Source organism: Salmo trutta, chromosome 20 (assembly GCF_901001165.1).
Source record: "Salmo trutta chromosome 20, fSalTru1.1, whole genome shotgun sequence".
NCBI classification, from domain to species: domain Eukaryota; kingdom Metazoa; phylum Chordata; class Actinopteri; order Salmoniformes; family Salmonidae; genus Salmo; species Salmo trutta.
Genome location: NC_042976.1, coordinates 32,600,683 through 32,627,784, shown reverse-complemented (window position 1 = coordinate 32,627,784; position 27,102 = coordinate 32,600,683). Strand labels below are relative to the sequence as shown.

The 27,102-nt window shown below is 43.4% G+C and overlaps 1 protein-coding gene and 1 long non-coding RNA gene across 3 annotated transcripts; one reads left to right on the top strand and one right to left on the bottom strand.

Moving 5' to 3' along the window:
• Nucleotides 1-1,277: 1,277 nt before the first annotated feature.
• Nucleotides 1,278-2,117, top strand: LOC115155901 (uncharacterized). The gene is made up of 2 exons (XR_003868166.1): nt 1,278-1,648; nt 1,934-2,117. It is a non-coding gene; the product is annotated as an uncharacterized LOC115155901 (long non-coding RNA).
• On the bottom strand, nt 2,110-25,422 carry me3 (malic enzyme 3, NADP(+)-dependent, mitochondrial). Of its 2 annotated transcripts, none has more exons than XM_029702938.1 (15): nt 25,053-25,422; nt 23,830-24,050; nt 16,963-17,093; nt 16,428-16,577; nt 16,257-16,332; nt 15,960-16,121; nt 14,116-14,219; nt 13,911-14,020; nt 13,575-13,672; nt 12,766-12,879; nt 12,362-12,467; nt 12,034-12,176; nt 11,650-11,823; nt 4,852-4,950; nt 2,110-4,697 (listed from the first exon to the last, which is right to left on the bottom strand). In XM_029702938.1, the coding sequence occupies exons 2-15, from the start codon at nt 24,043-24,045 to the stop codon at nt 4,536-4,538; spliced, it is 1,845 nt and encodes a 614-aa protein (XP_029558798.1). In that variant the 5' UTR covers nt 24,046-24,050; nt 25,053-25,422; the 3' UTR covers nt 2,110-4,535. The 2 variants fall into 2 exon arrangements, with proteins under 2 accessions (XP_029558798.1, XP_029558797.1); XM_029702937.1 differs by having other exon boundaries at nt 25,039-25,421.
• Nucleotides 25,423-27,102: the final 1,680 nt, after the last annotated feature.

Genomic DNA, 27,102 nt, shown 5'->3' with positions numbered 1-27,102 from the left:
CCACCACTAGAGGACACTCTGAGAAAAGATGTGGAGAGAGGAGCAGGTAGAGGGACATCAACTCTGCGAGGACCACAGTGTCCAACAGATGAGCTAGAAGAGTGAGAGTCATCTGGCACAGCTGTTACCTTTGAAATATGTTACTAATCCTTGGGGAAGCTTGTTACATTACTGCTGTTGTGTGTTCTGTAGGAGTCGTGTTTCCTGTGCAAGCACCATGCTCAGCAGAATGTACCTGTGTACATGGGTGGAGATACTGAGAGGAGCAGGAGTAAAACATCCTACTGCACAACAAGCAGAGGAGAGATCAGCTAAACCTGCAGAGGGAACAGGCAAGCACACACACACACACATCCTCAACAATTATAGAAATACAATAATACAAAACCATGATTACTGGTAGAATAATTACCCAAAGGGACCACCTCCAGAGTTCAGAATAGACAGATGTTTTTCACCCTATTTTTAGCTACTGAGTCAAGTAGTGAGGAAGCTGAGGAAGTCACAGCGGGACAGGAACAAGTGATGAACCTTCTTTCTCTCTCTCACGCTGAGCAGCAGCTGATCCAGGAGAACAGAGGGTGACAGCAGTTAACCTGGGTGTGGCTGAGGCCGCGAGGGAAAGGTCTGCCTCAAGACCCAGCAGGTTCTGTGTGAGTCCCCGTGAATACTTCTATTTCATTTTATGTGTTTCTCCACTGAGATCTATAGTAACTTCACGCCCTCCTCCCCAGGGCTCGTTCATCTTCCGGGGCCGCCCGTTGACGACCCCGCGGCTGCCCAAGCAGAGGCAGTACCTGCAGGAGCTTCTGGAGCAGGCTGACAGCAGATGGAGCAGACAGATACAGGCCCACCAAGCACAGGACCTCAGACCGCCTGGGACAGGTCCAGCTAGCAGCCGAGTGAGTGAGTGTGTGTAAGTGTAGTGGGGGAGCAAGTGCACAATTTCAGAGAGAGGTGTAAAGAAAGGGAATTCAGCAAGGGCCTATATATCCTCTTTGCTTTGCAGCTGGAGGAGCTCAGTAGGAAAGCGCCTGGCAGGCAGCCGGTCTCGGAGGGTACCCTGTTTGTCCTGTACGACTGTGCCCCCAAGGCGATGGCGGAGCAGAGGGCCAGGGAGCTGTATCTGCACCAGCTCCACAGCACCAACCAGAGGAGGAGGGAGGCACAGCTCCACCGGGCCGCCGAGCACAGGAGAGAGACGGACAGGATCAACAGGACCAACAGAAAGTGAGAGAAAGAGGGAGGGAAGGGAACAGGCTTTGGTAGAGGCTTTGAGAGGGGGTGGTACTTGTCTGCTACTTCCATTCAACGCAGTTTTGAAAATATCAGAACCCAGAACCAAATCGAGTAGGTGGCAAGCACACGCAAGATCTGGTTCTGGGTTTGGAGATGAATGACATAGCAATATACTAAAGAATGGTTATGGTTGATGGAGAGCAGCACCAATGATTGTTTCTCTCCCCTAGGATGATAACTGACCGGATCCTTCGCCAAGATAGGCAAAGAATGATGAGGGTGGGGCTAGAGGAGACGTGGGGGCAGAGCATGGAAGCGAAGAGACTCAGAACAGGATAAATGCAATATAATGTGTATTATAAACTGGGTGGTTCAAGCCCTGAATGCTGATAGCTGTGGTAAATCAGAGGTATGACAAAACATTTCTTTTTACTGCTCTAATTACATTGGTAACCAGTTTACAATAGCAATAAAGCACCTCGGGGGTTTGTGCTATATGGCCAATATTCCACGGCTGTATTCCAAGGGCTGTATCCAGGCACTCTGCATTGCACGTAAGAACAGCCCTTAGCCACGGTTATTCAAGTGATCTTAGAATAATAAGGCCTATATAAATGTAAAGAGTTGCCCTTCTAGTTACTGTTCCTGTCTCTCAATGAATACGGCCTATATAGTGTTGTTCCTCTTGTTCCAGGGCTGGCTGTTGCCTGCTGATAGACCAGTGCTCGGGGCAGCAGGCTGTCTGCAGTTTAAGAGACGCTCCAGCTACAGTGGAGAAATCAACATGTGGAAGGAGACATGCTACATCAGCAGCATGACACACACACACACAAACACAATGTGTTAATCAATAAAACACTCAGTAGTTTTGCTAACAATATTCACTTTGCCTTTTTTATTCCCTTCAAAAACACATTTTTCCTTGAAAACCCCAAATAGAATTCCTTCTGTGGTGCATCACACTTAAGCAGAGCATAATATTCTCTGGGGGAAAATAAAATAGAACATTTACCATATCTGTCATTACCTTTGGCAAAAACACCTAAACAGAAACAGGCAACGCTTTATACAAAACTACACACAAAAAAGATGCAACCCCTCCATTATTAAAAAAGCATACCCAAAGAGTCAATCACATATGTAATTATTATGGAGCTACTCTTGCTCTCCAGAACCCAAGGCATTCTCAGCTATAAGCACTGCTTATTGGTGGGATCATGTGAACTATAAATCGACGCTCTGTTTTAATGTTTAGAAACGTCAATAATCAGCGTTGCGATACGGTTTTTGAAACATATGGAACTTATCTTTCATATTAGCGAGTAAGAATCGTTCAAATAAAACACTAACTTACTGAAGCAGGGTTGCAGAATTACACTTCCTCTCCAGTTATGCTTACACAGGTGTTCGAGCACGATAGATAGCTAATAAGCACAGGTCGCCTCAGTCTGTAAACAAGCGCTGCAACATGGAGATATGGCCGTGTGGGAACACCAACCCTATAAAAAGGTGTGTAGTAATTTAACCTTTTGGTTTTAGAAAAAAACATTTTTGCTGATATGAAAGCTACTTTCCTTATGTTTCCAAAATCATACCGCAAGCGATTTGTGTTAACGTTCAGAACAAGCGTCGGGGCTCTTAACAAAACTCCCCCGGCCAGAAGTTACCGTCATGAATACATGCTAAAGGTAGTTAGCATCTATGAATGGGCTAGTGATAGACTAGTGCTTATTAAAGCTTCCTCTGTACACAAACGTCGGGCACCTCACACACCTGAAGTCCCTTGAGGCTCAGAGCCCGGCGCTTGCAACGCTAGGGTCGTGGGTTCAATTCCGACGAGTACGAAGAAAATATAAAATTGCACTTCACTACTGTAAGTCGCTCTGGATAAGAATGTCTGCGAAATTACTCAGATGTAAAAGTCAGTTCCTAATGGTAATGATGTCGGGGATAAAAAATGTAGCTAGTCATCTCGTTATAACTCTGACACGCATCAACAGGGAATCTGTGACAAAGTCTAGAATAAAAATACAAGATGAGCAGGGTGTGTCCTATTTTAAATTCTATAGGTTATCTAACTGGTCCTCTTGTAACCCAGGCTTTGGCAGGAGCGTAGCCTAAAGTATGAAGTGACAACAGGGAGCAAGAAGTTGTCAGTTAATAATATATTTGAGTTGTGCTTTAAAATCAATGATACTGCAGTGTGAACCAGCTTGTACATATCATTCTTTGCTAATATCTGATAGAATCCTCCAACTAAAGACTAGAATCTGCAGGATATTACATGTGAGGTCAGGAGGTCAAAACAGAGGCCGGCACTATGAGGGTTTGCCTTTATGTCCGGACAAGAGGTCCATCTTAAGTCTAAAACTGGAGGTCTCCTCCTATGCTTGTCTCCTCTCTTTTATCTAGACTAATTTGAAAACAATGGACAGGTAAAGGCGATATGGGATTCACCCATCCACTTTTCCAAGTGAAGGAAACAAGGTAAAACTATTGAGATGCCTACAATAGATGACAGAGACCTTTCGGGAATATGCCATTTCTTCCCAAGTTAGCCTATAAGTTCTTAAAGCTAGTCCAAACATGCTCAACGGAGTGTGTTATTAGGGGTTTGGTGACACAGAACAGTCTGTCTCCAGATTCTGTATCAATCACAAATAAATAATCTCAAAATAGAATATAGAAATAGAATGTATAGAACAGATAGGGTTCCCTCAAGTTACACATGAAACGTCGTGGAACTAACCTGGCAATTCGATTATATGGACGCATATAGAGATATGGTAAACAAAGCAATTACAAAAGTCAAGGGGGACATCAAATGAAATGACTGAACCTTCAAAAAATACCCCTTAAATTATATTTTTGCTGGTTAACCATTTGTAATCTCCTACAGATGTACATCCTATGTATTACATTCTATGGGTACTGGGGAGTGTCTAGAGGCAAAGGAGTGTCTAACTACAGAAGGCGTTGGGCGCGTTCCTCTGCCCAGGCGTTGCGGACACATGCCAGATCTTACAACGCCTGGATAGGTATTTTATGTATGAGTTAACCACATATGTTATAGCAATCTGGTGCCGGAAGGCACTGTCGATGCCGTAGAATGGAACCATTGGTTGATGCATGCAACGCCTGAGCAGGGGAACGCGACTGTTGAGTGATGATTGGTGAAATAATGCGAAATCTGGAGAGGAGAGGCGGCAGCGCATGTCTGATATGTGTAGCTCCCTTGTGCTGTACTGAGGGATCGAACATGGGGATAGAAAGAGGTGGCTGATGGGAGATGGAGTTCACACATCCTGGACTTTCATGGCGTCCTGGGGCCAGTCGTAGGTGTCCTGGACGAAGGAGTCGTAGTCGGGGCTGTAGACATGGGAGAGCACAAACGCCTCCTTGTCCTTGGGCTCCGGGTACAGGGAGGCAATTTTGTGTCTGTACGCATAATCAACCACCTGAGAGATGGGTAGAAAAAAATATCAATTAGTTACACAGAGCACTGATGTATTGACATGGAGAAAGTGTCTTTCTCTGCAGTAACAAATCTGTGTGGATGTGGGAATGTAATGCTGGTATTGATGGTTTTGTGGGGTGGTGTCAGTCTCTAACCTTAACAGCGATCTTAAAGGACACTTCTCTGATGCTGTTGAGTGGAGGGTAGAGTCTTCCCTCGGCCAGGTGCTCCTCTGTTACCATGTCAGCTATAGCCTGAGAGAAACAGGAAATGAAAAAGAGAAGTAAAGATATGGAGGGCTCTATGCTCTAATACTTTGGATTTGAAATTATACAATGACTGAGGTTAAAGTGCAGACTGTTTCTAAACACTTCTACATTAATGTGGATGCTACCATGATTATGGATAATCCTGAATGAATCATGAATAATCATGAGTGAGAAAGTTACACACATATCATGCCCCCAAGATGCTAACTTATTTCCATTACAATAACAGGGGAGGTTAGCATTTGGGGGGGGGGGGATGATATTTATGCCTCCAACTATCTCATTCATCATTATTCACGATTCATTCAGAATAATTCGTAATCACCGTAGCATCCACATTAATGTAGAAGTGTTTAGAAACATATTACATTCTTATTTACAATAAAAGTGACATTTACCATTCATTTCTATTGGGCAAAGAATTTGTTAAGTTACGTCTTATTCTAAAATTGATGTATTTTTTCCACTCATCAATCTACACACAATACCCCATAATGACAAAGCAAAAACAGGGTCGTTGTCCTGTTGGAAGGTGAACCATTGCCCCAATCTGAGGTTGCTCCATTGCTTGTGTTTCTTGGCCCAAGCAAGACTCTTCTTCTAATTGGTGTACTTTAGTAGAATCTTGCTTCTCATGGTCTGAGAGTCCTTTTTTGCCTTTTGGCAAACTCCAAGCGGGTTGTCGAGTGCCTTTTACTGAGTAGCAGCTTCCGTCAGGCCACTCTACCATCAAGACCTGATTGGTGGAGTGCTGCAGAGATGGTTGTCCTTCTGGAAGTTTCTCCCATCTCCACAGAGGAACTCTGGAGCTCTGTCAGAGTGACCATCGGGTTCTTGCTCACCTCCCTGACCAAGGCCCTTTTCCCCCGATTGCTCAGTTTGGTCGGGCGGCCAGCTCTAGGAAGTATTTCTTAGTAAAAGTTTGGAACCATCTCCCGACTTAAACTCTAAAGATATATAGATATATCTCTTACATCAATAAGTCAATTATTAAGACCTCAGTCTCATTCTGAACGTCGCATACTCGTTTATCTCCAAGAACCCTAGCCCTTATTGATGAATCAGCAATACACAAATTGGCTTAATTATTTATTTACTAACTGACTAAATAATAACAGAATACACATACACACACTTACATGAGATTAAAGTCCATAGTGGATTGACATGATAGCTTGTTACATAATGGAAAGGGGGTGGGGAAAGATAGAGGGGGAGAGACAAAGAGTCAACTTATCGTACATATCACATCAAACTTTGTCACATGCGCCGAATACAACAAGCGTAGACCTTACCGTGAAATGCATACTTACAAGCCCTTAACCAACAGTGCAGTTCAAGAAGAGTTCAAATATTTACCAAATAAACTAAAGTAAAAAATAATAAAAAGTAACAAAATATCAATAATGAGGCTATACCGGTTCCGAGTTAGTGTGCGGGGGTACAGATTAGTTGAGGTTAGAGGTCGACCGATTAATCGGAATTGCCGATTAATTAGGGCCGATTTCAAGTTTTCATAACAATCGGTAATCGGCATTTTTTTACACCGATTATGGCCGATTACATTGCACTCCACGAGGAGACTGCGTGGCAGGCTAACTACCTATTATGCGTGTGCAGCAAGGAGCCAAGGTAAGTTGCTAGCTAGCATTGAACTTATCTTATAAAAAAAAAAAAATCAAGCTTAACATAATCACTAGTTAACTACACATGGTTGATGATATTACTTGTTTATCTAGCTTGTCCTGCGTTGCATATAATCGATGCGGTGCCTGTTAATTTATCATCGAATCACAGCCTACTTCGCCAAAGGGTGATGATTTAACGAGCGCATTCATGAAAAAAGCACTGTCGTTGCACCAATGTGTACCTAACCATAAACATCAATGCCTTTCATAAAATCATTACTCAAGTATATATTTTTAAACCTGCATATTTAGTTAATATTGCCTGCTAACATGAATTTCTTTTAGCTAGGGAAATTGTGTCACATCTCTTGCGTTCTGTGCAAGCAGAGTCAGGGTATTGCAGCAGTTTGGGCCGCCTGGCTCGTTGCGAACTGTGTGAAGACCACTTCTTCCTAGCAAAGACCGTAATTAATTTGCCAGAATTGTACATAATTATGACATAACATTGAAGGTTGTGCAATGTAACAGCAATATTTAGACTTAGGGATGCCTCCCGTTAGATAAAATACGGAACGGTTCCGTATTTCACTGAAAGAATAAACATTTTGTTTTAGAAATGATAGTTTCTGGATTTGACCATATTAATGACCTAAGGCTAGTATTTCTGTGTGTTATTATATTATAATTAAGTCTATGATTTGATAGAGCAGTCTGACTGGGCGGTGGTAGGCAGTATCAGGCTCGTAAGCATTCATTCAAACCACACTTTCCTGCATTTGCCAGCAGCTCTTCGCTGTGCTTCAAGCATTGCGCTGTTTATGACTTCAAGCCTATTAGGCTGGCAATACTAAAGTGCTTATAAGAACATCCAATAGTCAAAGGTATATGAAATACAAATGGTATAGAGAGAAATAGTCCTATAATTACTATAATAACTACAACCTAAAACTTCTTACCTGGTAATATTGAAGACTCATGTTAAAAGGAACCACCAGCTTTCTCATGTTCTCATGTTCTGAGCAAGGAACTTAAACGTTAGCTTTTTTACATTGAAAATATTGCACTTTTACTTTCTTCTCCAACACTTTGTTTTTGCATTATTTAAACCAAATTGAACATGTTTCATAAATGGATTTTATTGATGTATTATATTAGGTTAAATTAAAAAAGTGTTTAGTATTGTTGTAATTGTCATTATTACAAATATATAAAAATCGGTCGATTAATCGGTATCGGCGTTAAAATTATAAAATCGGTTGAGGTAATTTGAGGTAATTTGTACATGTAGGTAGAGGGTGAAGTGACTATGCATAGATAATAAACAGCGAGTAGCAGCAATGTACAAAACAAATGGAGGGGGGGTGTCAATGTAAATAGTCCGGTGGTCATTTGTTTAATTGTTCAGCAGTCTTGGGGGTAGAAGCTGTTAAGGAGCCTTTTGGTCCTAGACTTAGCACTCTGTTACCGCTCGCCATGCGGTAGCAGGTAGAACAGTCTATGACTAGGGTGACTGGAGTCTCTGACAATTTTATGGGCTTTCCTCTGACACCGCCTATTATATAGGTCCTGGATGGCAGGAAGCTTGGCCCCAGTGATGTACTGGGCCGTATGCACTACCCTCTGTAGCGCCTTGCAGTCAGATACCGAGCAGTTGCCATACCATGCGGTGATGTACCCGGTCAGGATGCTCTTGATGGTGCAGCTGTAGAACTTTTTGAGGATCTGGGGACCTATGCCAAATCTTTTTAGTCTCCTGAGGGGGAAAAGGTTTTGTCGTGCCCTCTTCATGACTGTTTGGTGTGTTTGGACCATGATAGATCGTTGGTGATGTGGACACCAAGGAACTTGAAACTCTCAACCCGCTCCACTACAGCCCTGTTGACGTTAATGGGGGTCTGTTTGGCCTGCCTTTTCTCCATGATCAGCTCCTTTGTCTTGCTCACATTGAGGGAGAGATTGTTGTCCTGGCACCACCCTGCCAGTTCTGACTTCCTCCCTATAGGCTGTCTCATCGTTGTGTCGTCAGCAGACTTAATAATGGTGTTGGAGTTGTATTTGGCCACACAGTCGTGGGTGAACAGGGAGTACAGGAGGGGACTAAGTACACACCAGCGTGGCATATGTTGTTGCCTTACCACCTGGGGGCATAAAGGTAGGCAGGAATCAGGAGGATATAATGATGGTCAGATTTTAATGCCCTGTTGGTAGGATAATCTTAAATCGTAGGTCATCAATTTATTTTCCAATGATTGCACGTTAGCCAATAAAATGGTTTGAAGTGGGAGTTTACTCGCTTGCCTACGAATTCTCAGAAGGCAGTCTGACCTCCGCCCCCTTTTCCTCTGTCTTTTCCTCACGCAAATGATGGGGATTTGGGCCTGTTCCCGAGAAAGCAGTATAACCTCGTTAAAGGAAAAAGCTTCTTCCAGTTTGAGGTGAGTAATTGCTGTTCTGATGTCCAGAAGTTATTTTCGGTCATAAGAGACGGTAGCAGCAACATTATGTCCAAAATATGTACAAAAAAATAAAAAAAGTTACAAACAACGCAAAAAACGAACAAAATAGCACAGTTGGTTTTGAGCATGTAAAATGTCAGCCATCCTCTTCAGCGCCATCTTACTAGATACATTTGGAAACTACGCTCACAGTAACCAGATTACTTAGCACCCGCTCATTCGGATTAGGAATGCAATATATATATATTTACGCGTAGCTGTCTTTCTCTGTCGTCGTCTCTGTTGAAACCAATCAATCCGTCTATGGGTAGTGGCTCGATGTAAGGCTCTGGTTGTCCACCAGAGGTCACAATGTCTTTCTTAGTTGTAGAGCTTCTCAGGTCTTGGAGTGTTCATTAGAATAGATACTTCAGACGTACCAACAGTTGTCTCAGAGGGGATTGTCTTCCTTCCCACCTCGTGTCTTTTAGTCTAAGTTCTAGGACCACTTTTTACATGCACAGCTGCAGACAGTGAACGTTTCTGGTCATCATCTTCTGTAGAGATAGAGAGTTTCAGGGCTTCTAACCACTTCGTAACGTTCCGCTCACGCTGTACATCGGCTGGTCTGTAGAGTTTAAACCATTTTCAGCCGCGTAGCCACCGCTCCACGCTGCCTAGTCTGAGTATAAAGTTTCTAACCATTTCTACGTGTACCCAACGCTCCACACTTTCTGGTCTGGTTTTCATAGGTCCCAACCATTTCGTAACATATAGTTCATGCTGTCTGTCACACTGGTCTGTATGTGAATTCTTAGTGAGTCCTTTTAAGCAATCTAGCCAAAGGGGGCGTTCCATCATGCTGGCACGAACTCTGAGCTCACTGGGGCATGGCTACTGACTGGGCACAAGTTCAGATTAAAAACAATTCTCATTTAGATGGCTAAAATCACAATGCTATCTTCACAAGTATTCTCATATTTCATCATATAATATTTACAACATTTAGATGTAAACCTGATACATAGGACGTGTACACTTTCAGAGTTACCGTTACCTTGATATACCATCCTTAATGACATCACAAAATAATAAACAATGTGACAGGATTATTCTTTAGACCCCCCCCCATTAACATTTGGACATCAGAAATGAATATTTTGACGTTAAGAGTTTTTAGGCGGGCCACACTCTCTCTAGACAAAGCATTCCTTTGGTGGATACTGAAAGGCAGAGCAGAAAAGTTCCCTCCTGCTTAAATTTACAACTCAGTGTTAAGGTGTCAAGACCGGCACAGACCCCCTGCCCCTCTCCTGTGGGAGAGAGGGGGTCTGGCTATCTTCAAACATTTGCCTAGCTGATGGGTCCTTTGATCCACTGTCAGGAGAGTCATGACAGTGTTTAGATTGACAAATAAGGCTGTAACGTAACAAAATATGGAAAAAGGGTCTGAATACTTTCCAAATGCACTGTATATTCAAAGAGTGCCTATATGCTGCAGGAGTGGTCCTTGAGTTGCCTTTTCTCCCACAGACACGTTTCTATAAAATCCCTGCTTCACTCCTCCCGCAGCCACTGGATAGGCATATAATGCCAATATACTATGGTCGAATTTACTTTCACTTGCCCACTGTAACCCACTATAACCTACAGGTTATGGGTTACTCAATCTAGTGGGCTGCTGAAAGTTTAGTATGGGCTGCAAAATAGTGGTGTTGTACAAATTTGGAGGGCAGCTCAACACATACACACTCATAGCTCCTGGTCTCCAGGATCCCAAGATAATTAGCATGCAGTCGTTAGAAGGATAGTTGCCATGAGGGGGAACTACTGTTAGTTAAGCACCATGGATAAGGTCATTAGTTGAAATTACGCACCAAATTTTTGTTCCCCCCTATTCTGAATGACTTTCTAAGCTACTGTAGGCTATACAAGGTATTCGCCTAGGCTACGCAGCAGAACGTTGCAGTGAATTCGGAGGGCAGATTGACAGGGAGTCCTAGGTCTCTTCGCAGTCAGTGACAAAAGTTTCTTAATTTGGTTGTGCTCATAACGCACCATGACCATTTTAATAAAGTATATGCCTATAAGTTTGAAGTAGCCAGGGGGAAACTTGGTGTGTGTGTGTGCACAGTGACGCCGGTTATATGTGCATGTGCGCCAAACCTTGCCTCCAAAGGGCCACAGTCTGTGACTCACAGCACTCGCCTTTACCCGCTGCACTGTCTGCAGTGGTGTGTGTAAGAGAGATTTCTCATTCACTTAGCATTTTGGATGTGTCTCCCTGCACACTGTAATAGTGCACTTTAACCACATATTTAGAAATCACCCAGTTTTCCTAACCACATAAATATTTCTACTTTCATTTTTCCTACGACAAGGTAAATTGGAAAAATAATATAAAAATATATATATTTTACAGGGTAGAAAAATTAGAAATTGAAACAGTTAAATGTTCTATTTTACGAGTGGACAGAAAAATGTTGAAAGTGAAACTAATATTATATTATTCAACTTGAACAATAGTATTAGATCATTGGATTGATAAGCATTACATGCACTCCTTACCTCTGCTGTTTGAGATTGTGTTGAAAATGTCAAATTAAAAGACAAACAGTTACCTCGGCTGTGGTGAGGAAGATGTCGTCAGAGATTTGGCGCACCCCGCAGGCGATGACCCCCAATGCCACGCCAGGGAATACGTAGGCGTTGTTCCCCTGACCGGGGATGAAGGAGCGCCCGTCAGCCAGGGTCACCTTATTAAAGGGGCTGCCACTGGCAAAGATGCTCCTCCCCTGGGAGAGAGGGAGAAAATGAGAAAGTGAGACAAAGTGAGAGAGAGCGCAAAAGAAAGAGCATGAGAGAGCCTTAACTCTATTTCAGATCATTCCATTTCTATGACAGCAAGGATATTTAGTAAGCGTACATTGATTGGCACTCAAACAATGGAACAGTGAGTGAATGTCTATTCTCAAGGTTAGGGTCAGAGTTCAGAGTTTCAGTACCTTGGTGAGTTGGTAGCACTGTTCGGCGGTGCACTCTGCCTTGCTGGTGGGGTTACTCAGGGCGAAGATGATGGGCCTCTCGTTGAAGGACGCCATGTCCTTGATGATCTTCTCAGTAAACGCCCCTCCGATGGCTGCCACTCCTGCACACAGGGGAAAAAAAGAGTACTGAGTGTGAGAACAAAACACACATATCTTCCTGAGATGCTCTGCAATGTTGAGTTTCTGTCCAGTGTCCATTTCTGGTCTGTTTCTAAAGAAACATTCTGTACATGACAGATGAGCCTTAGTTACACTGGTGAGACAATACGTGATCATGGCGACTGACCGATGAGGGCAGTGGGCTTGATGGTGTGCACCACCTCCTCCAGGGTCTTGATGTGGGCGTGGTCATGGGCAAACTCCTCCTTCTCATGGTTCAGGTTTCCTCTGCCCTGTGGGTCACACCATGGTAACGTCAGTCAGTCTGACATACAACTGGATCCAGTTCAGGAGGCCGTAAAGTTCTGAACGTTGCCCATAGAACTGACTGACATTATTCCCCATTCTACATGACAGTGCAGCATAACTGATCTACATGATCTTTCTATCTGAAAGTTCTGTAACATTGCATCCTACTGAACACGACCAATGTCTTGGTGGACAGCTCAGGAGAAGGCTGATTAGATCAGCGTTTTGAAGCTATTCAAGTGTATTAGGAGGTTAGCTATGATAATATGGTATTTCTGTTACCTTGACGATGAGGCCCCTGGAGTCGACCATCCAGATCTTCTTTGCGGCTTCCGTGGCCGACACCCCCTCCTTTGCCATGGCCATGATTAGCAAGTGGGCAATGCCCAGTGCAGCCTGGGTAATAAAAAAAAAAGCTGTGGTAAAGTCCTTAAATAAAAATACTTAACTTCTCCTTAAGTCGTTTTGGGGGTATTTATATTTGACAACTTTTACTTCACTACATTCCTAAAGAAAATAATGTCCTTTTAACTCCATACATTTCCCTGATACCCAAAAGTACTTCTTACTTTTGTACTACTTAGCAGGACATTAAAAATTGTCAAATTCACACACTTATCAAGAGAAATCCCTGGTCAGCCTCTGATCTGGCAGACTCACTAAACACACATGCTTCGTTTGTACATGATGTCTGAGTGTTGGAGTGTGCCCCTGGCTATCAGTATAAAAAAAATTAAAAAAAATTGTAAAAATTATGCCATCTGGTCTGCTTAACCTAAGGAATCTGAAATAACATACTTTTGATACTTGCAAAAATATTTTTGCAATTACATTTACTTTTGAGTCATTTTCTATTAAGGTATCTTTACTTTTACTCAAGTATGACATCATTGTAAAAAAGACAGTTCCATGATGCATCCTGCTACTAAGCAATCTACCCAATCACTGCCATGCAACATGATGATTTTCAAGCCATTTCATCTGCATGCTTGTGTTATCTTTCAAGGCTCGATTCAAGAGAGTGAGGTTTCCAAAAATCAACATGTTTTGGAGTTTATAATGAACACAGATCAGCACGTTTGTCCTCTTACCTCCCCGGCCCCCTGGAACACAAAGGTGTGGTCTGACAGTTTGTTCTTGGTGATTTTCAGAGCAGCCAAGACCCCAGCTACTGCTACTGAGGCTGTGCCTGGGAGAAATAAGAGAGAGGGTGAGAAACACAAGGGATGGGTTATATGGTTGTTCTCAGAAATCAGAATGGTTTTGCACATCCATCTTTCAACAGTACACAAAACTCTTATGTGTCTCTGACTGAGACCACAGGAGGGCTTCAGTCATCCATACAAACAGGAGGGCATCAGTCATCCACAAAGCAAATAAGGTGTATGGAGTGCGAGTACATTTGACAGGGAAAAAGAGAGAGTTACCTTGGATGTCGTCGTTGAAGGTGCAGTAGCGGTTGCGGTATTTGTTGAGGAGGCGGAAGGCGTTGGAGTTGGCAAAGTCCTCAAACTGGATCAGACAGTTCATTCCATACCTGCATTCCGTGGAGCAGTGAACAGTCAGTCAAACCACACACACACACACACACACACACACACACACACACACACACACACACACACTACCCACTTGTCAGTAACTGCCTGCATGAACTCATCGATGAGGTCATCGTACTCCTTTCCTCTGATCCTCTTATGCTTCAGGCCGATGTACAGGGGGTCTTCCAGGAGTGCCTGATCAAAAATAACATTTCACCCTCAAGCTCTATGACGAGGGCCTCCAGGAAATAAGGGAAGTAACTAAGTGATAGTGGAGCCCTGAATTCCAAAACAACATCTAGCACCTGTCCAACCCCTTCAGAGCTACAAGAGGGGGGAGGGGCTAGGGGTCCATTTGGAATTGAACAACACTGTTATGCAATCTTGGTGAATCCCAAAATTATTGTATTCTTACCTTAACCCTACTTAGATCTCACTGCCATACAACTACCAGCAGCATATTTAGTTCACTAGGTAAGATATAAACTCAGCAAACTTAACATGTGTTAATATTTGTAAGAACATAACAAGATTCAACAACTGAGACAAACTGAAGAAGTTCCACAGACATGTGACTAACAGAAATTGAATAATGTGTCCCTGAACAAGGCGGGGTCAAAATCAAAAGTAACAGTCGGTATCTGGTGTGCCCACCAGCTGCATTAAGTACTGCAGTGCATCTCCTCCTCACGGACTGCACCAGATTTGCCTGTTCCTGCTGTGAGATGTTGCCCCACTCTTCCACCAAGGCACCTGCAAGTTCCCGGACATTTCTGGGGGGGAATGTCCCTAGCCCTCACCCTCTGATCCAACAGGTCCCAGACATGCTCAATGGGATTGAGATCTGGGCTTGTCGCTGGCCATGGCAGAACACTGACATTCCTGTCTTGCAGGAACTCACGCACAGAACGAGCAGTATGGCTGGTGGCATTGTCATGCTGGAGGGTCATGTCAGGATGAGCCTGCTGGAAGGGTACCACATGAGGGAGGAGGATGTCTTCCCTGTAACGCACAGCACTGAGATTGCTTGCAATGACAAAAAGTTCAGTCCGATGATGCTGTGCCACACCGCCCCAGACCATGACGGACCCTCCACCTCCAAATCAATCCCGCTCCAGAGTATAGGCCTCGGTGTAACGCTCATTCCTTCGCCGATAAACGCGAATCCGACCATCACCCCTGGTGAGACAAAACTGACTCGTCAGTGAAGAGCACTTTTTACCTGTCCTGTCTGGTCCAGCGACGGTGGGTTTGTGCACATAGGCGACATTGTTGTCGGTGATGTCTGGTGAGGACCTGCCTTACAACAGGCCTACAAGCCCGCAGTCCTGATGGAGGGATTGTGTGTTCCTGGTGTAACTCGGGCAGTTGTTGTTGTCATCCTGTACCTGTCCCGCCGGTGTGATGTTCGGATGTACCGATCCTGTGCAAGTGCTGTTACACGTGGTCTGCCACTGCGATCAGCTGTCCTTCCTGTCTCGCTATCTTAGGCGTGTCACAGTATGGACATTGCAATTTATTGCCCTGGCCACATCTGCAGTCCTCATGCCTCCTTGCAGCATGCCTAAGGCACGTTCACGCAGATGAGCAGGGACCCTGGGCATCTTTCTTTTGGTGTTTTTCAGAGTCAGTAGAAAGGCCTCTTTAGTGTCCTACGTTTTCATAGCTGTAACCTTAATTGTCTTAACAACCATTCCACAGGTGCATGTTCATTAATTGTTTATGGTTCATTGAACAAGCATGGGAAACAGTGTTTAAACCCTTTACAATGAAGATCTGTGAAGTTATTTGGATTTTTATGAATTATCTTTGAAAGACAGGGTCCGGAAAAAGGGACGCTTTTTTTGCTGAGTTATATATATATATATATATATGGATAGATCATTTGAGGCCCATTGGGCCTGGGTGTTTCTTGGAGTGTCCTGGTAAAAGTACCTGGTTGTCGGTGCCTACGTCCAGCAGCACTGGTAGACACTGCTGGGGTGGCACTCCTCCGCAGGCCGTGTACAGGGCCAGTTTACCCACTGGGATGCCCATGCCGTAACTGCCCAGGTCGCCCAGACCCAGGATACGCTCTCCGTCCGTCACCACAATGGCCTGGGGATACACACACGGTTTGGTTCACATTGTGAAACTTGTAGTCTCCACCTATGGGAGCCTTATGCTGTTTACACCCTTATGTCCACATCCTGTACCATGGATTAAAGTGTGTGTGTGTTAGGCACTCCTTACCTTGATGTTCTCCTCAGGCCAGGAGTTGAGCATGGTGGCGATGTGGCCTTTATCATGGATGGTGATGAAGAGACCTCTGTGGGATACATGCTAACACTTCAGAACAACTATCATCACACAACAATTCACTGGGTGTGTGTGTGCGCGTGTATGTGTGTGTTTCATGCCTACCGTGGTCTCCTGAAGGCCAGTCCGTACTGTTGGCAGGCCAGCCCTACAGTTGGGGTATAAACAATGGGCATGAACTCCTCTACATCAGACGTCAGCAGGCGGTAAAACAACTTCTCATTCCTGTCCTGCAGAGTCATCAGCAAGATGTACCTAAGAGAGAGAAAAGGGGGGAAAGAGAGAAATGGAGAGAGAAAAGGGGGGAAATAGAGAGAAATGGAGAGAGAGAGAGCGAGCGAAATGGAGAGAGAGAGAGAGCGTGAAATGGAGAGAGAGAGCGAGCGAAATGGAGAGAAATTGAGAGAAATGGAGAGAGAAATTGAGAGAAATGGAGAGAGAAATTGAGAGAAATGGAAAGAGAAATAGAGAGAAATGGAGAGAGAGCGATAAATGGAGAGAAAGAGAGAAATGGAGAGAAAGAGAGAGCGAGCGCAGAACAAGGTGAAACAGAGACCAGTAAGTGATAAGAGGGGGAGGAAAGCTACTGTATTTCTGTGTATTTTTAGCCATCATACAGTATGTGTGTGTGTGTGCTCACTTGTCGAGGGGGTTGCGGCCCTCGTAGCTCTTCATGATACGGAGCACCTGGACGTCCTGGGAGAGGTAGACGGGGGGCAGGAGGCCGTGGATGCCCAGCTGCAGGCGCTCCTGCAGGGTGAAGGCCATGCCCTGCAGGGGGGGTGGAGGCGCACACATCCAACATAAAGGGTCAACGATAGCGCTGTGTAACAGACACCATCCAATGTTGTAGCATTGGTCTAGCTAGCATTGATCTAGCTAGCTCTTGTTCACATAAACACCCAGTTATCAGGCTTTTACAAGTATTGTCTTCAATAGAGAAGCTTTAGAGCTTTAGCTGTGTTGTGGTTCTGATCATGTCTTGAGCATTCCTTTTTTTAGGCTATTGCATGTAGGGAAATTCATATAGCTGCTCACTGGGCTGACCGGACCCCAACTTTGTGGTCTGGTTGTGCTTAGTGCCACTACTCTGTCATGTCAGTATTCTTGTGTTCCCTCTTTCTCACACACACACTCGCTCTAGCTCTTCTTTCTTTCTTTCTTTCTTCAAATGGAAAGAATTCTTCAGAAAGCAAGAGGTTCGTCATGGAAATAAAATCACATTTTCAGGAACTTACTACTGTAAATGTACTACTATTGTAGTGTCACTATGTAAAGTTGTGAAAGTCTAATGTAACACAATAGTAGTACATTTTGCCAAACCTGGGGTTTGGTCCATTAATAATAAACAACTGTTAATATGTCAATCACAGTGACACACTCAGGGGTTTCTGGATCAAAAAGGGGCTTAGTTGGTGGACGTGGCAGGGGGCGTTGCAATCTGCGTGGTCGGCCCATCGGTGCGGCTGAATTTAAGAGAACATTTTAGAGGCCCCCCCATCTTGGCGGTGTAGAGAAATCTTTGACTTTTAGCCAATTTCGTGCATTCTACTAATTTATCCATAAAGTTCAGATAAAATGTTGTAGTTCTAAAGTTAATTTCCTGCAATTCCATGCATTTTGCCATGGCTAATGCGTGTTCTTTTTGGAATTTTCAAATCACCCTGACTGTCTAGCTTTTATTTTGGTGATTGTTAGAACTCAAAGATTATATTATGAAAAAAGATATACAGTGCCTTCAGAAAGTATTCATACCCCTTGACTTATTCGTCATTTTGTTGTGTTACAGCATTAATTCAAAATTGATTAACTGTATTTTCCCTCACCCATCTACACACAATACCCCCTAATGACAAAGTGAAAATATGTTTTTAGACATTTGTTAATTTATTGAAAATGCTGAAATATTTCATTTGCATAAGTATTCACACCCCTGAGTCAATACATTGTAGAAACACCGTCAGCAGCGATTACAGCTGTGAGTCTTTCTGTGTAAGTCTCTAGCTGCTTTCCACACCTGGATTGTGTAACATTGGCACATTATTCTTGTAAAAATTCTTCAAGCTCTGTCAAATTGGTTGTTGATCATTGTAAGACAACCATTTTCAGGTCTTACTATAGATTTTCAAATAGATTTAAATAAAAACTGTAACTCGACCACTCAGGAACATTCACTGTCTTCTTGGTAAGCAACTCCAGTGTAGATTTGGCCATGTGTTTTTGGTTATTGTCCTGCTGAAAGGTGAATTCATCTCCCAGTGTCTGGTGGAAAGCACACTGAATTAGGTTTTCGTCTAGGATTTTGCCTGTGCTTAGCTCCATTCCTTTTCTTATCCTGAAAACTCCCCAGTCCTTAGCAATTACAAGCATACACATAACATGGATGCAGACACCACTATGCTTGAAAATATGGAGAGTGGTACTCAGTAATGTGTTGTATTGGATTTGCCCTTATTTTACCTTTATTTAATTCTTATTTTCAATGACGGCCTAGGAACAGTGGGTTAACTGCCTTGTTCAGAGACAGAACGACAGATTTTTACCTTGTCAGCTCTGGGATTCGATCTTGCAACCTTCCAGTTACAAGTTCAATGCTCTAACCACTAGGCTACTTGTGCTTTGCCGCATGTTTTGCAGTATTACTTTAGTGCCTTTCAGCAAACAGGATGCATGGTTTTGAATATTTGTATTCTGTTCAAGCTTCCATCTTTTCACTCTGTCAATTAGGTTATGTTAGTATTGTGGAGTAACTACAGTACAATGTTGAACAATTCTCAGTTTTATCCTATCACAGCCATTGTCGGAAAGATATCAGATTGTCTCTGTGGATGGTTTGTCCTCTGGCAAATCAACTGTAATGTTGGTGTTCCTCAAGGCTCCGTTTTAGGACCACTATTGTTAAATTTTACCTCTTGGTGATGTCATTCAGAAACATAATGTTAACTTTCACTGCTATGCAGATGACACACAGCTGTACATTTCGATGAAACATGTTGAAGCCCCAAAATTGCCCTCCCTGGAAACCTGTGTTTCAGACGTAAGGAAGTGGATGGTGGCAAATGTTCTACTTTTAAACTCCGACAAAACAGAGATGCTAGTTCTAGATCCCAAGAAACAAAGATCTTCTGTTGAATCTGACAATTAATCTTGATGGTTGTACAGTCGTCTCAAATAAAACTGAAGGACCTCTTCATTTCTCTGGACCCTGATCTCTCTTTTGTCGAACATATCAAGACTGTTTCAAGGACAGCTTTTTTCCATCTACATAACATTGCAAAAATCAGAAACTTTCTGTCCAAAAATGCAGAAAAATGAATCCATGCTTTTGTCACTTCTAGGTTAGACTACTGCAATGCTCTACTTTCAGGCTACCCGGATAAAGCACTAAATAAACTTCAGTTAGTGCTAAACACGGCTGCTTGAATCTTGACTAGAACAATTTTTTTTTATCATATTACTCCAGTGCTAGCCTCTCTACACTGGCTTCCTGTTAAGGCAAGGGCTGAGTTCAAGGTTTTACTGCTAACCTACAAAGCATTACATGGGCTTGCTCCTACCTATCTTTCCAATTTGGTCCTGCCGTACATACATACACGTAGGCTACGGTCACAAGACGCAGGCCTCCTTATTGTCCCTAGAATTTCTAAGCAAACAGCTGGAGGCAGGGCTTTCTCCCATAGAGCTCAATTTTTATGGAATGGTCTGCCTATCCATGTGAGAGACGCAGACTCGGTCTCGACCTTTAAGTCTTTATTGAAGACTCATCTCTTCAGTAGATCCTATGATTGAGTGTAGTCTGGCCCAGGGGTGTGAATGTGAACGGAAAGGCACTGGAGCAACGAACCACCCTTGCTGTCTCTGCCTGGCCGGTCCCCCTCTCTCCACTGGGATTCTCTGCCTCAAACCCTATTACAGGGGCTGAGTCACTGGCTTACTGGGGCTCTTCCATGCTGTCCCTAGGAGGGGTGCGTCACTTGAGTGGGTTGAGTCACTGACGTGATCTTCCTGTCTGGGTTGGTGCCCCCCCTTGGGTTTGTGCCGTGGGGGAGATCTTCATGGGCTATACTTGGTCTTGTCTCAGGATGGTAAGTTGGTGGTTGAAGATCTCCCTCTAGTGGTGTGAGGGCTGTGCTATGGCAAAGTGGGTGGGGTTATATCCTGCCTGGTTTGGCCCTGTCCGGGGGTATCGTCGGACGGGGCCACAGTGTCTCCCGACCCCTCCTGTCTCAGCCTCCAGTATTTATGCTGCAATAGTTTGTGTCGGGGAGCTAGGGTCAGTCTGTTATATCTGGAGTATTTCTCCAGTCTTATCCTTTGTCCTATGAGAATAAGTATGCTCTCATCGGTGTATGCTCTCTCTCTTTTTCTTTTTCTCTCTCTCTTGGAGGACCTGAGTCCTAGGACCATGCCTCAGGACTATCTGGCCTGATGAATCCTTGCTGTCCCCAGTCCACATGGTCATGCTGCTGCTCCAGTTTCAACTGTTCTGCCTGCGGCTATAGAACCCTGACCAGTTCACCGGACGTGTTACCTGTCCCAGACCTGCTGTTTTCAACTCTGTAGAGACTGCAGGAGCGGTAGAGATACTCTGAATGATCGGCAATGAAAAGCCAACTGACATTTACTCCTGAGGTGCTGACCTGTTGCACCCTCTACAACTACTGTGATTATTATGGTCATTTATAAACATTTTAACATCTTGGCCATGTTCTGTTATAATCTCCTCCCGGCACAGCCAGAAGAGGACTGGCCACCCCTCATAGCCTGGTTCCTCTCTAGGTTTCTTCCTAGGTTCTGGCCTTTCTAGGGAGTTTTTCCTAGCCACCGTGCTTCTACACCTGCATTGCTTGCTGTTTGGGGTTTTAGGCTGGGTTTCTGTACAGCACTTTGTGACGTCAGCTGATGTAAGAAGGGCTTTATAAATACATTTTATTGATTGTTTTAAAGTCACCATTGGCCTCATGCTGAAATCCCTGAGGTTTCCTAACTTACCGGCAACTGAGTTAGGAAGGACACCTGTATCTTTGTGGTGAATGGGTGTATTGATACACCAACCAAAGTGTAATTAATAACTTCACCATGCTCAAAGGGATATTCAATGTCAGATTTTTTTTTGTACCAATAGGTGCCCTTCTTTGCAAGGCATTGAAAACCCTCTCTGGTCTTTGTGGTTGAATCTGTGTTTGAAATGTACTGCTCGACTGAGGAACCTTACAATGATCTGTATGTGAGGGGTACAGTGATGAGGTAGTCATTCAAAAATCATGTTAAACACTATTATTGCACAGTGACTCCATGCAACTTATTATGTGACTTCTTAAGCACATTTTTTCTCCTGAACTTATTTAGGCTTGAAAAACAATTCCACTTTGATATTATTGGGCATTGTGTGTAGGCCAGTGACATAAAATATACATTTACTCCATTTTAAATTCAGACTGTAACACAGCAAAATGTGGAAAAAGTCAAGGGGTGTGAATACTTTCTGAATGCACTGTAGGTCCATTATCTTTTCTACATACAGTATGTGTTTGTTTTTTTACACTGTTTGGATAGGCGTCCCAAAAAAATGCTTAGGTGGCCTGCCCAAGGATTTTAATGGCAGAAAAAAAAATCACTGCTTTCTCATACTATGTGACGTTAAAGGGGATTTTTCCCGAGTCAGATTAACTCGTGAGGACCTAAGAACTGTTTGACGGTGTGATTGTTAAAACGTTTTAATAACTGGTGATATAAAATGTCCTTCAATACGCTGAGGGGTGAATTGTACTGTGTTAGAGATTAATGATCATAATTGAGAGCAGACTTTGAAACAGTAGTCTGGAGGATGAAAGGTCATGTATTGGTCCCTTTCTACAACTTACATGTCTCTGCTAGGTAAAGCCCCACCTTATCTCAGCTCACTGGTCACTATAGCAGCACCCACCCATAGCATGCGCTCCAGCAGGTATATTTCACTGGTCACCCCCAAAGCCAATTCCTCCTATGGCCGCCTTTCCTTCCAGTTCTCTGCTGCCAATGACTGGAATGAACTGCAAAAATCCCTGAAGCTGGACACATATCCCCTTCACTAACTTTAAGCACCAGCTGTCAGAGCAGCTCACAGATCACTGCACCTGTACATAGCCCATCCGTAAATAGCCCTTTGCACCCCAGTATCTCTACTTTAACATTCATCTTCTGCACATCTATCACTCCAGTGTTTAATTGCTATATTGTAATTATTTCGCCACTATGGCCTATTTATTGCCTTACCTCCCTAATCTTACCTCATTTGCACACACTGTATATAGACTTTTTCTATTGTGTTATTGACTGTATGTTTATTTATTCCATGTGTAACTCTGTTGTTGTTTGTGTCGCACTGCTTTGCTTTATCTTGGCCAGGTCACAGTTGTAAATGAGAACTTGTTCTCAACTAGCCTACCTGGTTAAATAAAGGTGAAATAAAAATTTAAAAAAATAAAAGTATCAAACATTTAAATTAAGTGCAAACAAAGACATAAGTAATTCAACCACAAGATGGAAATACATTATTCGCACACTTACATAATCTGAGACACACACACACACACACACACACACACACACACACACACACACACACACACACACACACACACACACACACACACTTAAACCTGTGAGATAGATAAGCAGTTAGAGGCCCTAAAGTAAACCCATCAAGGAAGCACAGCTGACTAGCCACGGCAATTACACCTTCATAGAGCGATAGAGTTGGGTAATGCAAAGAGCAGACTAAAAACACCTATACCCTATGATATGAAAATGTCTGGTGTACAAAAAAGGCAGTCTAAAAATGACTTTTTTTTTTTATAGTGTTTTTGAATCATGTTTTCCTCACATAGAAAGTGCAGAACAGCAGTTCTAACAATGGACACTTCCTGTCCAGTTTAGTCTCATTGGTGTCAACACGATGACCTAGAATAACCCGAAGAGGTGTGTCACATGGCCCGTTTTGGACTGGGCTATAGAGAGGCTACAGAGATCCCAAGGCCCAATTGAACCTACATCTGCAGGGGCAAACAATATCAGTATCAGAACCATACTTGCCTTTCACTCTTCACCCTTTATATCTATGTTACTATAATGTTCCAAACCAGACAGCCACACCCCCTTTACCTAAAGCTCTCTTCTCAATGGGAACTTTGACTGACCTGATACTTACAGGTAGTTTTGCGAGCCAATGCTAACTAGCATTTGCGCAATGACTATACCCATAGACATCCAGTCATTGCACGAACGCTAGTTAGCATTGGTTCGCAAGACTACCTTCAACTTCCTTCATACTGGAGACAGAGACATAAAAATGGTATCCACGAGTAGATCTGACACTGGGGGAGTACAGAAAGGGCCTAATTTACAAAATCCCAAAGTATCTAGCCACACACACTAACTTTGCAACATATAATGTCAATTGTCTAAATGGGTGCAGTGGCTTTTCATCTGATGGCACTGCACTGTCTGTGGTGGTCTAGGGATTTACCTTGTTCAGGTGGGGGTTTCTGGTGATGTCATAGCCACGCTTCTTGGTGCTGACGCTGCCCTTGCGGCTCGAGCCCGAGTGGCACACTCTGACAGCCTCGAGGCAGGTCGCACGGGCCACAGTATCAGGATGGCCCGCTGTGCCCGCGAGGACCCTCATAGCGCCCGCTGTCATGCGTCTGCACAGCGACACACTCCTGCCTGGTAGGGAGTTCATATTTCCTGTGAAGACAGAGGGCGGGAGAGGTGGTGTTGACTTTTCCTAAATCACCTCTGTTTAAAAAGAGAAGGGTGCAACTACAGCCTGCAATTCGGGGCGTTCCCTCTAAATACTTCTATTGGTCCATTTTTAAGCTATGACTCTGGTATATAGGCGGGAGGCAGGGGCATTTCAGTACAGTAGGTGGCGGTAATGCACCACAAAGTTGGATGCCAACCGCTGATAAACCCCACAGAAGAAAACGCGGGGGCAACAACAGTTGCTAGCTTTTATTTAATTATTTAACTAGGCAAGTCAGTTAAGAACAAATTATGATTTACAATGACGGCCTACCAAAAGGCAAAATGCCTCCTGCGGGGACGGGGCTTGGGATTAAATTTTTTAAGTAAATACAATATAAATATAGGACAAAACACACATCACAACAAGAGAGAAAACATAGCTATATGGGCACTGTTTTCCTGCAGTTCATATGATGACGGCTGGGGTTTGGTAAGCGGGAACGACGACAATGTGTGCTAGCTTAGCTAGCTAGTCCAGGAGGGACTCCTGTACACAGCGGGGGGGTTAATGCAGTAGCCAATGGGAGGCCCGAGGGCACAATCAGGAATGCCCCGAATTGCGGGCTGCAGTTACATACTATTTAAAAAATAAAATAAAAATACAGAAGACCTAGAATTTCAGGCACGCAACCGGCATACCATCCAATGTCAGCATACAGTTGGCCTCCACATACAGTAGCCTAAACAACGCTAGGCCCTGAATCTATCACGAATGGCTAAGCATTTAATTCAATAAGTAATTCAACACTCGCAGTAGGTAAACAACAGGTGCCACGATGATGATGGCATTGTAAATACGGTGTTTTTCAGTATCCATCCTAATCGACAAGTTAATTTTGCATCTTGTTGTGCAACTGTGAGCTATATATGGTCTCCAAATATAGGCAGCAGCACACACATTGAGTTATTTACAAAACAAACTAAGTACCTTTAGCTCGCTACCTGAAAACCGCTTGACGCTGCCCTTGAGTTCCTATCCGTAAAAGCCTTCAATCTTCATAGGGTTTAGTGGCAGACGACTGTTTTTCTCCGTCGCTGATGTTTTTATCAGTGGATGTTGAGGTGAATAGTCTGAAACAGCTGATACAAGCTTCTTTGACATTGAGGCTTTCACTTCCCAATGAATCTGTAGAAGAACCACCCGTTTCGTCAAGACCGTCCAATCAGATAAAGCGAAATGTGGTTCATGTCCCCCAGCCTACGCTCCTCCCCTCCTGTTTCTGTGTACTGTATTTTCCATTGTTATAATTTGTAGCTCTTCCTGTATGATATCAAAGAGAGTACTAGCACAGGCAGAAGGGATAACCCAGACACATCAAAGGGGCTATAAAGCTGAAGCATCCGTTTACGTTCTCACAACCAAATATGGTAGTGAGAGGAAGTCCAGTCGCGGGTCGTGGGAAATGGAACGAGGTGAAACTGGGCCGGTTCTGCCAATTTTCTCATCGATGGAACATCTGATCTCAATACATTTTCTGTTCCCAAAAGTAAAATCTGTTACGAACACAGTGCAGTAAGTTTAATAGACTTCACGCTTTGCCAAAGTAGGAAAAAAATGTGTTGTTTGTGCACTCCATAGAGGCGTTCCCTTAAATATATATATGCATACTTCAACGCGGCAATAGGATCTCGCTAGCTCGTGCTTGGCTTTGCCCACCTCCTTGCTTGTTCAACCCGCTATGCTTAATTTGATCCCACTGTAAACGACACAGATTAACTATCATTGGTACTAGTGCTGGAGTCTTTGGTCATATCCACGCAACTGAATTAAAGAAGATGCTCTGTCCGGTCTGCAGTGCTGAGTCAACTTCCAGATGTTATTAATGGTTACAACCAGAACCTCCAGATTCAGATGTACTGTATACCCACAGAAACATTGAGAAAAAGTGCAGATGTTCAGAGGTGTGTGCCACCATGCAAGTCAGTTAAGAACACATTCTTATTTTACAATAATGGCCAACCCCGGCCAAACCCTCCCCTAACCTGGACGACGCTGGGCCAATTGTGCGCTGCCCTATGGGACTCCCAATCATGGCCGGTTGTGATACAGCCCAGGATCTAACCAAGGATCGAACCAGGGTCTGTAGTGACGCCTCTAGCACTGCGATGCAGTGCCTTAGACCGCTGCGCCTCTCGGGAGCATACTGTACTACATACTGTTCTGTACTGCAGCGTTAAGTCAATGGACCAATATAATAACACTCTACCAGCATTTTAATCTAATGCATGTCTCAAGCTATTAATTAATAACATCTTAGAACCAGTGTAGATGAAAACATTGGTATTAAGAATTAAAAAAGGCACACATCAGTTCTCTACCTATTTATTTAATAAGTGTTACATTTATAGTATATTCCCTATACAAAATATTTCTCTAACTTAATTGATGCAAAACCTACATATACTGTACATAGGCAGAAGTAAACAGACATGTACACACAGCACTTTGTTTAACTAAAGGATCTCCATCTAATATATTTGATAAAAACTTCAGACAGGTTTGACATGTAATAGACGTATAACAATTGTCACTGTACGCTCGAACATGCCACACAAAGCATGGCCAATGATGATTTCACTTCACTTTCACCATACACCAGACAACTGTATAAACAGACAGAGAGCTAGTCACACTACAGAATCTACAACAAAACACTATACAAAACTATAAAGTAAGAAAAGAGAGAAACACACTTGACAAAATGTAAAAAAAAAGATATATATATTCCTTCAACTGATGATAAACGTGCTATAAGTTCTTCATTGTCCTACAGGTAAATTATATGGGTAAAAAAAAAGTTTTTTTACATGATTTCAACAGGTAAAATATGTGCCTTCCAGTTTCAGTATTCTAAATCAAAGTGTATTTATCAGAGGGATTGGGTTAAATGCATAAGACACATTTCAGTTGAATACATTCAGTTGGACAACTGACTTGGTACCCCCCTAACTTGTAAGCTCTTCCTCTAGCCACCCTCCCTCTGTCTTTGCA

Excerpts from the sequence above, each read along its gene's own strand:
- me3 (XM_029702938.1), bottom strand. The coding sequence starts at position 24,045 with ATGAACTCCCTACCAGGCAGGAGTGTGTCGCTGTGCAGACGCATGACA. Across the intron at positions 14,021-14,115 it reads ATGCAGGCAGTTACTGACAA|GTATGGAATGAACTGTCTGA; the intron begins GTGGGTAGTGTG and ends CACGGAATGCAG. Across the intron at positions 4,951-11,649 it reads TCTTCCTCACCACAGCCGAG|GCTATAGCTGACATGGTAAC; the intron begins GTAACTGTTTGT and ends TGTTTCTCTCAG.